The 12,787-nt window shown below is 49.8% G+C and overlaps 1 protein-coding gene across 2 annotated transcripts in view; it reads left to right on the top strand.

Moving 5' to 3' along the window:
* The first annotated feature begins 811 nt into the window (after positions 1 to 811).
* The window catches only part of GFOD1 (Gfo/Idh/MocA-like oxidoreductase domain containing 1), a 96,045-nt gene continuing 84,069 nt past the window's right edge, over positions 812 to 12,787 (top strand). Inside the window, exon 1 of one of the 2 annotated variants that reach the window (XM_017658494.3) lies at positions 812 to 1,777. In XM_017658494.3, the coding sequence (XP_017513983.2) occupies positions 1,525 to 1,777 (253 nt within the window). In that variant the 5' untranslated portion in view covers positions 812 to 1,524. Of the gene's footprint in view, positions 1,778 to 5,069; positions 5,090 to 12,787 lie in introns of those variants that run through there. The other variant, XM_037010968.2, reaches the window with a different exon arrangement.

Raw genomic sequence — 12,787 nt, forward strand, 5'->3', positions numbered from 1 at the left:
GAACCCACACACACCCCAGCCGCTTCGGGGCCCCCCTCCCCGGCTGCGGCGGCGGAGCACAACAGCGTCTAACTCCAGCGCCCGCCTCGCCCGGAAAGCAGAGCTTGTCAAGACAAGATTGTCGGGGAGCAAGGCGGCCGGACGCTGCGTGCGCGGCCGGAGGGCTGGCGCAGACAGCAGCGGACTCTCTCGGGAGAGAGGACGGCACGGCTCACCGCCCAAACTCCGGCTGGAGCCTGGATTCCAGTCCCAGGCCTGTGGCTTACCTGTTGTGTGACCTTGCGCAAGTCACTTAACCTTCTCACTTAACCTTCCTTAGTTACATCATCGGTTAAGTGGGTCTCTGATAATCTTAGGGTGGGTGCGAGATGAAAAGAGAAAGCCTGGGAAGCTTCCCCAGCATGGTTTCCAGCACGTAGGAATCGCTCCCGGAGCGGAGGTTGTAATTACGCGTTCCGACACCTCTCTGGGTCTCCGGCCTCCCCCGCGCCGGGGCACCCGCTGCAATCTTCCAAGGGAACGCGACTCGCTTATTGGGGCGCGCCCTGCCTTGACAGATTTATTCGTTTGCTTGGGGCAGGATTTGGAAAGAGGCGAGGAAAGGGAGGAGGCGGTGGAGGGCAAAGAAAGGGAAGAAGTGGAGGGGCAGGAGGCGAGCGAGGCGGGGCCGGGGAGGAGCCGGGCCGGGTTCCCGGGCCCGAGCGCGGCGCGCACCCGGGGGCGCGGCGGCCAATGGCGCGCAGCGCTGCGGCGGGGGCGGTGCAGGAACCCCGGCGCTGACAGCCCAGCTCCCCAACTCCGCCCTCCGCCCCGCGGGATCCCGGAGCCCGAGCCGGCCTGGGGCCGAGGCCGCCCGCGCCGCGCCGCGAGCGAACATGGCAGCAGAATGAGGAGGCTGGGGCCGGGTCCTGGCCGCCGCCGCCTTTGCCTCTGCGCTGCCGCTCGAGCTCCGCGCCCGGCGCCCTACGACCCACAGGCTTAGCCGCCCTCCCGGTGGCCGCCGGCTTATTTCACTCGGAGCGCGGGGCGCGGAGGAAGGGGACCCCGCAGCCGAGCCGGCCGGTGCTCGGGCAGGGTGGAGAGGCTTGTGCGTGCGACTCGCCGGCTGCGGACACGACGCGGGAGAGAGGGTCCCTGGCTGCCGCGGCGCGGGCGCGGGCATGAGCGCGCCATGGGGCGGCCTCGGCGGGGCGCACGGAGCGAGCCGCCGCTGCGGCGAGGGTGCCGCCTGAGCAGGGGCTCCGCGGGGTTTCGGAGCCTCGGGCGCCCTGGCGAGGTCCCTGCCGCCGCCTCAGGGGAGGACAGGAGCCCCGTGTGGCGGGCACTGCAGCAGCTACAGTACTGAGGCGCCCCGAGCAGGCGCTGCCTGCAGCTCGGTGCGCCCGCGGCACCCGGGCGCCTTGCCCGGTGCACCCCCGCTGGCGCACCGCGGCGAGTCGAGGGCAGGACTGGCTAGAGGGGTGTGCGTGCGCCTGTCGGACGGGAGAGCCGAGCTCGAGCAGAACCAGGCGGACCTGAGCAGCCATGCTTCCCGGGGTGGGCGTGTTCGGCACGAGCCTCACGGCCCGTGTCATCATCCCGCTGCTGAAGGACGAGGGCTTCGCGGTGAAGGCACTGTGGGGCCGCACGCAGGAAGAAGCGGAGGAGCTGGCCAAGGAGATGAGCGTCCCCTTCTACACCAGCCGCATCGATGAGGTGCTGCTGCATCAGGACGTGGACTTGGTGTGCATCAACCTGCCGCCGCCGCTCACCAGGCAGATCGCGGTCAAAACCCTGGGTGAGCTACCCCCTCCCCCGCTCCCCGCCCGCCGGCTCTCCTTTCCTTCCCTGCTGCGTTTCTCCTCCTCATCCCAGAAGCTTACACGGCATCCACGCTGACGCGGGTACCTGAGAGCCCACGTCGCAATCGGAGCACCCTCCTTCCTCACCCCCCGCCTTCCCCTCCTCCGAGCCTCCCTTCCCCCTTCTGGCACCACCTGGCCGCGCTTCCCCACGTGTGTGGCGCGGAGGCTGGAGAAGGCGTGTGTTCCGGGGATGCGAACGAAGCAGATCAGCTGCTGACAACTGGGGAGGGGCTGCTCTGAGGGAGAGAAAACTAAGCCCCCAGCTGTGTGTGTTGGGCCCGAGAATGTGCGTGCTCTCGCGCCTGTGAGAGGCGAGTGCGCGCCTAGAAACGCCAGAATAAAGCGCCCCGTACGTGACTCCGGTTTTCCTGGGGGCTATAGACTGATTACCGGACGTTCAGCAGCTGTGGCGCCCAGCTGGGATAGTTTGTTTCTTCCTGCTGTGAGTTAGTTTGAGATCAGAGATGTGACAATCAGCTGGAATTATTTCCTCTTGACTGAAAGCAAGGAGGGCAGGGGTGGTTGGATGGGGCTGGGGATCTATTGGGACGTCTCCAGGGGTTCATAGGTTGCATAAAACCAGAGGGATTTGACTTCTGCGTGCAACAGGCCAGGAATTGTTTTCCTTGTGCATTTGGAGTAAGAGTTCTAAAATTTTGGGGCAATGGGCTCAGTAGTTGCAGAGGCACAGACGCTTTGCATAGGAAAGGCTCAGTGGTGGCCAGTTCCACGTGGAAGCCTTCAATGGTTCCTCTTTACGTCCTGGAAGGAATAGTTGCTAGGCTTGGTGTTGACAAGTAAACTGGGGATGAGCTCACTTCTGCCCACCCTCCAGTCCCCCCACCTAATCTGGGTAGCCTAAACAATCTCAGAGCACCGAGGATCAGCGTTGCTGCCATGCCCAGAGGAAAAAGTATGTATTTTGTCCACATATACTTAAGTCAGCCCCAGGAAGATGGCTCGCTCCCTACTCGCCAGAGAAAACGTATTGGCCACCCTTGAAAGTTGGAATTGTTAAGGAGTGAGGAAAGAGACAGAGCTTATGGTACAGGCTGCTATGTGGGAGAAGAGTTAGAGGGAAGGGACAGGGCCCAGAAACCAGTGGTAATTTAAGTAATCTTGGGAAGAATGTTTTATTTAAAAATGTTTAAATCCAGGTATGGATCTAGGGTAGGTGAAATGTACATGTATTTTAATTCTGTCTTCAGAGACCTATGACCAGAATGTAGAACTCTTTCTCCCTAGAAAACCATTTTCTTCAGGCCATCTGCTATTGACTCAGATGGGACATCTTACAGAATTCCTAGGAGGCTGCTCCAGTTTGTCAGCTTTCACATGTATTTTATTACATTTCTGACCTTTATTGCCTGTTTTTTTGGCCTTGAATTGAACATCATTGGTTCTAGCCAGTGTTTCTTTTTTTCTGTTTGATCTAATATATATGTTGGGTAGCTAACCACTGTGCTTACAATGAATCTGTGCATATCAGATAGATTACAACCATCCTGTAGCATAAATCTACTAGGACAATGGACATAAAACAGGTCCATCTTGAGCTCCATCTCTACTAGAGAGCTTATGACTGGTCATATGGGAAAGATCTTGTAACCTTGACCTTGTGTCTCTCTAGGGCAGGCAGCACAGCAGCCCTAGAGCTTGTCTCCAGGAGAGGCAATTGGGGGAACAAGGATTTGCCTGTTTTTCTGATCATCTCTGGTACTTTAACCATGAATGTATTTGGGGGTTCTGGCTTTGAGAATATTGGCATGAATTACACACTTCCGGATGCTTCTGTTCTTATTTTCAGAAATTCTTATGATTTTTTTCCCTTGATGACAACATGAATTTTCTCTTCAAAACCAAGCCTAAGAGGCATAAGAAATTGATGTAACTTAATAATCAGGGCTCAGGAATAATGTTTCATTCATGTTTTCATGGTAGGTCTGGGGCTTCTTTCTTCATTTTCTTCTTAAACTCCTGGTTTTGCAGGTCCTTTGTAGCAGTTGGTGATTACAGAAAACGTTGGGGCCTTGGAGTTTGATGTGGCTCGGCTTTAGTCTTGTTCCAGACTTCATCTTCAACTAGGAAATACCCAGAGGTCACTTTCTTTTACATTTGCTCTTTTGAGTACATAACAGGAGTCTTGTTGGTTTGCTCTGCTGTCATGGTTAAAGGTTCAACACACAACACAGGAAGTGAATATCCCAAACAGCTCTTGGGCTGCGCTGGCCGGTGGGGGCGTAGAGATGTTAGTGTTTGCCTGAAATTGAAACAAGTCCATCTTGACCAGTCCTGGTGAATTGTCCTTCTTTTAACAGAGGCCTGGGCTTTAAGGGGCTCATCCAGCAATGGCAAGGGATCTGTGGCCCTTCACCCATTCTTGTAACTGGTCACAGGCCTGTCAAGGTGAGGGGCTGGTCCAGGGACCATTGAAGAGGAATGAAACTTGGAATCAGTTGAATCACACACAGCCTCCTTTAATTTCTAAAAAATTGCCTTGAAATCCCTACCTTGGTGAACTGGGCATTTCTCTGTTGTAGAGTCTTTCCTGCAATGTGCAAATTCTACAGTGTCCAGGGCTGCCTCTTGTTAAGTACCTACTGTGTGCCGAGCAGTGTGGTAGGTGCTGCATATAAAATAGTTCATTTCACAATGAAAACAATCTTCTAAGATGGATATCAGCCCCATTTTACAAATGAGGCAACAAAAATTCCGAGACCTGAGTCAAATGCTTAAGGACATACAACCAGAGATTCGAACCCCCTGTTCTGCCTCCCCCAGAGTCTTTCCTTCCTCTTCCATCTGCTAAGCCTGCTCTTTTGCCTTATAGTTCTTTCTCCCAGATAATGGCAGTCTGGGTGAGATGGTTGCAGTTATTGTTTACTCCTGTTTACCCTGTCCATAAAATTAGTTCCCAAATCTGGTTGATGCCAACTCCTCAGTCCCTCTTGTATCCATTCCTTCTTCTGCACCTTGGCTTCCTCCACAGAAGGAATGAGGCCCTTCCTAGTTTCTGAATTCGGTTCCATCCTGCCACTCCTCATCCCGCTTCTGTCCACCATCCACTCTGCTGACGGCCTTAACCTTGAAGAACTGCAGGCCTGGTCCTATCACTGCTCCCCTTTTCATTACTTCTAGGAAAAGCTCCAACTTCTTGGTATGGCAGGGGAGATCTGCTGGTGGTCCTGGAACCCTAGGGGCTTCAGCTAAACTGCTGTGTTTCAATGAACGGACCCTGTTCAATGGTATGTCCATGCCTCTACGAGGAGCACCCTCTGCCTTGTGTTTTGTGATGGATGCCTGTTCATGTTTCCACACTCAGTCCCTGGGTCTCCCCCTCCCAGAAATCTTTCTCTTCCTCAGTCCCAGCCCTGTGCACCTTTCTGTGCTCTCCGTGGCATGTGCCCCCATCTTTTCTTGCACCTGTTAGAGTGCACTTGTTTAAAACTTAAATTTTGTTTAGTTATTGTGAACAGATTATATATTCACATGGTATAAATTTCAAATGCTATAAAAGTGCAGAGTGAAGAATAAGTGTCCTCCAGTTCCCTGTCCTTCAACTGGTGGTGATCACTGACCAGTTTTTTTTTGTGTCTCCTTTTGAAGATTTTCCTAGGTATGTGCTGGCAAATATGTATGTGAGAACTTTTGAAATCTTTTTTACACAGTTGTTAATATCCCACATGTATTATATGCTATATATACCTTTTGTCATGCAACAATATTACCTTGAAATTTTATGTATACACACACATACTCCTATACATTTATATGCTAAGAACTTAGAATATGAAAGTATCCTTGTTCCTATTTTTGGCTGCATAGTATATTATTGTATGGATAAATCAAAATTTATTTAACCAGTTCCTTACTACTCAACATTTAGGTTGTTTGCAGTTGTTTGCTTATACACACATGAAAGGAATAGTCTAGAGCATGTGTCATTTTGCACACACGCCAGTCAGCTTTTTGGGTAAATATGTGAACTACTGGTCAAAAAGTATGTGTTCATTTCCTTTAACCAAAGACATTGCCAAATAAATGGTTATCTGAAGTGACACTGCTATTTGTTGATTTCCTTGGGTGCCTCTCTCCAAAGGCTCCTTGACTGCCAGGTTCCTGAAGGCAGACAGCCAAAGATGGTCTTGCTCACCTTTGTTTCCAGAGCAGCACAGTGTGCAGGACACAGCACAGCTCCCCAGGCAGACGTTGGGGTCAGTCAAAACATGTCTCCAGTTTGCCCTCCTGCAGTGGGCCACACCCCCTACACTGCAGGAAGCCACCCAACTGCTGCTCTTGTTTCTTACCCAGTCTCTTCTCCATACAACAGCTAAGGGACATATGTATGTGGCGCTGTCTCATTGTCTGGCCAGAAGCTTTCAGTGGCTCCCATGGCCCTTGAAATGACATGCAAGCTCCTCACCATGACTCACTGGACCTACAGTGGCCCTCCTCTTCGGTGACTGTGCACTCTCTTGGGCTCACTACCCTCCAGCAACTTGCGCCTCTTTCTGTTCTTCAAACACTCTAACCCCTTTCCTAACTCTGGGCCTTTACAAACTGGTTCTTCCCTCTGCCTGGAAGGGGTTTTGTTGAATGGCTAGCTTGTCCTCGCTTTCAAGTTTCAGCTGCAATGTTAAATTGGGGGAGAGGCCTTTCCCATCCTCTCCTCCACATTAAAAGTCTCCCTCCCCCCACCCCGATCATCCCTCTGCATCCTCTTTATCTTCTTGGTAGCACTCTGCAGTTTGGGATGCTCACTTTTATTTGCTTGCTATTAGTCTCCCCAATGAGAATGGAAGTTCTCTGTGCTGGGACCTGTGTCTGCTTTGCTCTTCAGAGTGGCCTTATCTCCCCTAGACAGTGCCAGGCACTGAGTCACCTAGTAGGCACACTATAAATCTTAGTTGAATGACAAATGGAAGCCTTTTCATTGAATGAATGAATGAATGCTTGGGGAAGGCAGAAGGTTATAAACAGGATGTGTCCAGCATGCAATAGCCTGGTACCTCTCAAACTTAAATGTGCTTCGCATCATCTAAGGATCCTTCAAACTGCAGATTTCAGAGTGGGACCCAAAATTCAGAATTTCTTCCCAGCTCCCAGGTAATTTGGATGCTGTGGCAGCCAGACATGGAGTTATGATGGCTGTCTGCCCTCGGGAAGAGAAGGCGTCCCCTGCTATGAATAATTAACCCGCAGGGCAACTGTGTTCAATTACCTGTTGCCTGTGTATGTAATGTGACATCTGTGTTCATGGTCTTGCCCTGGTTTTGGAGAGGGAAGCGTAGACTCTCTTGGGGGAGCCCCTTTGGGGGATGGAAGGCTCCTTTGGGTTGGTGAAAAAGACTGTTAGGCTGTTGAGCTTTGATCCTGCTGCACATTTACTTGCCCCAACTTGTTTGGCATTATTAGCTGAGGACCTGGAGCGGTAAGCCCTTTCCTTCCCACCTCACAGGGTCAACAGTTGCTCAGGGGTGAGGAGAGCTGATGGGACTGGCTGGAGAACGGGAGGAAACTGGGTGGAGACATGGCCCCCCAGGTCGTGATTGCCACACCAGCAGAGATATAGTGGCAGATAATCAAATGTGTACTTGGACTTGATAGGAACCCGTCTGAAATTCCAGCAAGCCTTGATTTTCCGGTTCTTTTCTGAAGTCTCTTCTGGATCTGTTTCTATCTGAAGACGGCATTGAAAAGGTGACTGTGTTTTTCTCTGAGTTTCTGCCCCCAAGCACTGGGTGACAGGATTTCAGTCAATCAGTTTGGTGGAGGGCTGAGCAAGCCCCGGGGTGTTGTGTAAATGAAAGAAATGGCTTTCTTTTTTTGTGAGGAAAAGTCAAGCATCACAAATCTTGTTTCATCTGACTGAGTTAAGGCACTGTTGAGTGGTTGTTTTGTTGATGATATCTGGCTTTGAAAATGTACAATTCTGCAGAAATTAAATTGGAGTAAGAAGGAGCCAAATAAAGAAGTTGGACATTCTGATACCTGAAACTGGGGAAGAACCAAAAAGAAAACAGAACAAAAGTGAAAATAAATAGCATAAATTTAGGGTTTCACTGATAAAGAAATACACAGGCAATTAGTTATATATTTTGTTTCAGGGCAATCACAGCCAGCAAAGCATACCATCTATAAGGTGTTGCAACTCACAAAAACTAGCCAACAATAAGAAAGGGTGGCAGGGTACAGCTTCATAAACCATCCTTCCTGCCCCTCAGTTTTCTCATCAAGAAAATGGGGTTAAAGATACCATCAGGGGGGTGCTGGTGTGACAATTACCAGGAGAGGGAGTGTGCAAAGACCTAGCGGGTGGCCCCCCAAGTGTCTGCATGAGCTCAATGAGTGTTAAATTACCTCTCCTCAATGTGATCAATTCTCTTAACCTATTTGAAATAGTGCTTTTAAAGATTTTTTTCATACTTTTTGAAGAGATGATTTGCTTCAGTTCAATTAGAAACTACAGCAAACTTTTCTTCTTTTTGAAAGGAGTGTGCGTAAGCCTTGCATTTTCTAAATGACTAATGACGTCAAGCACCTTTGCATAAACCTGTTAGCCAGTCGTGTATCTTCTTTGGTGAAATGTCATTCAGATCTCTTGAGTGTTTTTAAATTGGGTTGTTTGTCTTCTTATTATTGAGTTGTAAGCATTGCTTTTGTGATTTGATCACGTTGTTAAGTTAGGGTAGAATTTTGTGGCTTTCAAAGGCTTCCCTTTATTTTTTGATTTTGGAACTAGACACAGCGGAACTAATTCTCCAACCCAAGTAAAATTAGCTTTGCCAAATATTCATTGAAGTGGTTCAACATTTAGAAGAGCGAGACAGCCATGTGAGTGGATGCTGATTACTGGGCTCCAGCATTGTTACCCTGTCCCAGTAACGCACTGAACCTTCCTAGAGGGGCATTTCCAATCTGAAGATTCTCTGAGGTGGTCCAGGGTCTTTCAAGCACTTATTTTGCCTAGTGTTTAGAGAGTGTTGCTCTTTTCTTCATTTATTTTTATTTTAATCAGTGCCTTAGAATGCCTGGCACTGTGTTAGCTGTGGTGAGAAATGCCCCAGATAGTATGATGTGATGTTTATTCTGGAGAGAAGGTAAGCATGGGCAAGCAGCCAGCAATGCAGTGAAATATGTGATTAAGTACAGCATGAACTCTTAACACAATAATGCCAGGAAATGTTTGCTGAAGGCAGTCGTGTAACCCCAACGTATCAATATTGGATTAAGGGTCGGCAACCTGGGCAGCTGCCCAGTGCCAATCTATAAAGGGTACTAAGACAAAGGGGAAAAATAGAGAAAATGTTTGAATGGGATTCTCCTTAGAAAAAGTGCTGTGTGTGACTGGGAGATTCGCTGCAAAGTGATACCTGGGCGGGGCTTCCTCGCATAGGTGGCAGATAGTTGCTCCACTGTCTTCTGGAAGGGCTGCCTCCACTGCACTGCAGAGCTGTTGTTTGGCTGAGTGGGAACTTGAGTTTGAAGTTAGAGATAAAATGTGTGGGGCCTGTGAGGAAAGGTCACACTGGTCCCTGGTGTCCTTACCCTCAGGCAGCAAGGGCCCCTGAGGAGGGGGCTCTACAGGTAATGGATGCTGCCTGAGAGCTGAGGGAAGAATTCCTGAGGGCTGGAATGGTCTGGCAAAACCTTTGGAAACAATGGGGCTTATACCGGACCAAGAAGAGGAGGTAAGCATGAAATAACTAAAAAGGAAGATGGAGAGGGCTCTGTGATGTAAAATCCTCTTCAAGGAACCACTTGGTTTGTAGCAACATTCTGAGGAAGATTGTGTTTCCTACGATCAGCGGCTGAGGATAGCTAGAGTGGTTGAAGCATGTCCAAAATAAAAAAAATTTTTTTTTCTTGTCTAAAATTAAAAAACATTACTTTTTAATGTTTTAAGGCCAGCAAATCCTACCCTCCCCTTTCATCAGTAGTAGGTCCCACTTGTATCTTTCTCTCCCCTCGGATCCCAAATGGTGACAGTCAAATATGACACAGCTCTGGGGCAGGCAAAGGAAAGAGCTTGCAGAATGTCTGGAAAGAGCCCTGTTGAGAGAAGCACAAATGGCCACCTTACGGGGTGTGAAAGGAGCTGCAAAAATTGGTTCAGCAAGAAACATTGTAAAGAGAAGCTCCTGTGTGATTAAATTGGGGCATGCACTGGGGGAGAGGAGGGTCAGCCTAGGAGAGGGGAGCTGGCCGAGCTCAGCTCCTGGTTTTGTGCTGTGTCAGAAAGTGGTGACTTTTCATTGTACAGTTGAGCCCCTACATGGTCCAAGGGTCAGTGCTGGGCTGGGCTCTGGTTTACTGGAGAGGATGATGGATGTCCCTGGAGAAGGACACTCAGTGTCTGACGTGTGGATGTGCTTGTCAACACCAGGAGGCAAGGGTTCATGGGGATTATGGTTGTAAGGCTGCTGCAGAGTAGCCTGCGGTCATTGGAGGTGGTTTCAGGCAAAGGCCACTGTGGAGGAACAAAGAGTTAGTTCCTGACTTGGGACCCAGTAGTCAGTCAACAGTCACCTTGAGTGGTGAGAGCACAGGCTAGCCAAACGTGACCCGTCGCATATCTCCATTGCTCTGTTTCAAAAGGAAAAGTGCCTGTTGAACTTGGTGTCATCCTGTAGAAAGCAAAGTGAGGCACCCAAATGCTTTTTCATCAGTGGAGACGTTGACCAGTTTTAAGAAGCTGCCTCATCATGCTGTCTGGGGTTGGGCCCTGGCCTTGCCACATTCTGCATGGCTATAGGGCCCCCACATTACTCTTCTGAACCTCAGTTTCTTCATCTGTGAAACATAGATAAGAAAAGTACCCAACTCAGGAGGTGGTTGACTTACACAAGGATTTGTTGAAAGTGAGTGCTCAATAAACACGAGAACCTTGCTTAATCAGAACTTATGGTGGGTTACTGTCCACTCATTCTTCCCTTGAACAAACATTCATTGAGCATCAGCTGTATACCAGGCACGCTCCCAGTGTGCACTTTGCAATACAGTAGCCATGAGCCACATGTGACTCTTTAAATTTACATCAAGTAAAACTAAATCAAAGAATTCAGTTCCTCAGTCTCCCTACCCACATTTCAAGCATTCAGAGACCACATGTGGCTGGCTGGTGGCCACCATATATGTAGGCAGTGCAACATGAAATGTTACCATCATTTCAGAAAGTTCTGGGAGACACTACTAATCTTGAGGCTGGAGGTTCAGCAGTGAACATGGCTTGATTTAAACATGGGTTTTTGAGAATCCAAACTCTTGGGTGTGTATCATTTTCTCCCAGAGATGGGATGATAGGGAGCAACACTGTGGGTTGAGTGTTGCATAATTCATAAATGAGATTTAATGAGGTATAGGCATGAACTTCATTATAAATTAGTAAACCCTATTATTAATAAGGAGGAGACGTGCCATGCAGAGTTTCTCAAAATCCCCATCAGATGTTGGGAATGAGCAACCAGGTAAATGACCCCATCCCCATGGCGGGGGGGTATCTCAGGTTCCTTAGGGCGCAGATGGCACAGATGGCCTAGAAGAGGCTGAGGGAGAGCAGGGCAGGAGTGCAGCCCTGACTTGCAGGAGACATTTCCTTAGCCCTCTCAGAAACCCTGCAAGGTTTCCCTCCTTTTGGCCAATGTAGGGCCCAAAGCTCAGAGAAGCAAAGGAGGGCAGATGGGGTGCGGTGGGGGGACTAAGTGCAGGCCTCTCAGGCCTTCAAGAAGCCAGGAGAAAGCTCCCAGTCAGTTCCTGAAGCCTGGGCGAGGGAAGACATCGGCCTTCCCAGGAAAGTGCTCTCTGCTCTTCTGCCAGCACACCGTGACCCTGGGGAAATGAGCTTCTCCTGGGTGCCTCCTCTCTCCATCCTCCAGCCTTCCCTTCCTCCAAGGGGAAAGGCTAAAGAGGTCCTAAAGCACGAAGCCTCCAGGGATAGGTAATTCTGATTTTACTCATTGTTACAGCTTTTCATTTTTTTCCTTTAAGTCCCCTTAAGTTTGTGAAAGCAATCTCCATGTTGTGTATGCTCCTTGGGGAATGGGGACTGTGAAATTCCAGCTAATGAGCCTGGAGGGAGAGGTGAGCCTGCATTGTGTGTGTGTGTGTGTGTGTGTTGGGGGGTGAGCCCACATGTGCCGAGAGTGCCTCCCACAGAATGTCTCTTGACCAAAGTCAAGGTCAAAGTAAGGATTTTAGATTCCCTCTTATTTAAACTTGTCTTTACCAGCTCCTCTCATTTTCTCCATGAATATGAATGATCCAAAGTGGGTGGTAGAAAATGAGATTCTTTCCCCTGCTCTGTCTCGTCCCCCTTTTTTCCAAGAGAGCTGGGGCACCAGATGACATAAAAGTGGGTACAAGCATTTAGGGGGAAGAATAATGCCACGTGTCTGTGTTCATCTGAATTTCTTCTACACCACCTGCGTGGGACCTTTGTCTACATGGCACAATGCCGCTCTCAGAGAACCCAGGGGACATAGCCTGTGTGACTCAGTGTGCACAGCCATTCACATGGAGGGCACAGAGGCACCCCAGGGCACCAAGGGGCACTTGTCGAGCTGAGGCCGAGCTACTGGTGCCTACTCAAATGCAGTGGGCCACTGCACATGGCTGCGTGCATGGCGGGTTCCGTTTCTAGATGTGTACCTGGCAGCTGACATTGGCTTTTCTCCTTTCCAGCCCGCAAACCCAGTCAGGACCAGGCTGATAGGTGTGTTCGTCACTTCCAGGTGCTGGGAAGCCAGTGAGATCGCACTGACCACATCCGCCAACAGGGATTCCCTGCTTGGTTATTTATTAGTTTTAGGCTAGTTCTACATTTATATTCACTACCCACTTATTGAGTGCCTACGATGTGTGGTGACCTAGCAATATTCCAGGTCATGGGTGGGGTGAGAAGCAGTCATAGATGTGTAAGACCTGGTGTCTGCTCTGAAAGAGGT

Source organism: Manis javanica, chromosome 16 (assembly GCF_040802235.1).
Source record: "Manis javanica isolate MJ-LG chromosome 16, MJ_LKY, whole genome shotgun sequence".
NCBI lineage: Eukaryota > Metazoa > Chordata > Mammalia > Pholidota > Manidae > Manis > Manis javanica.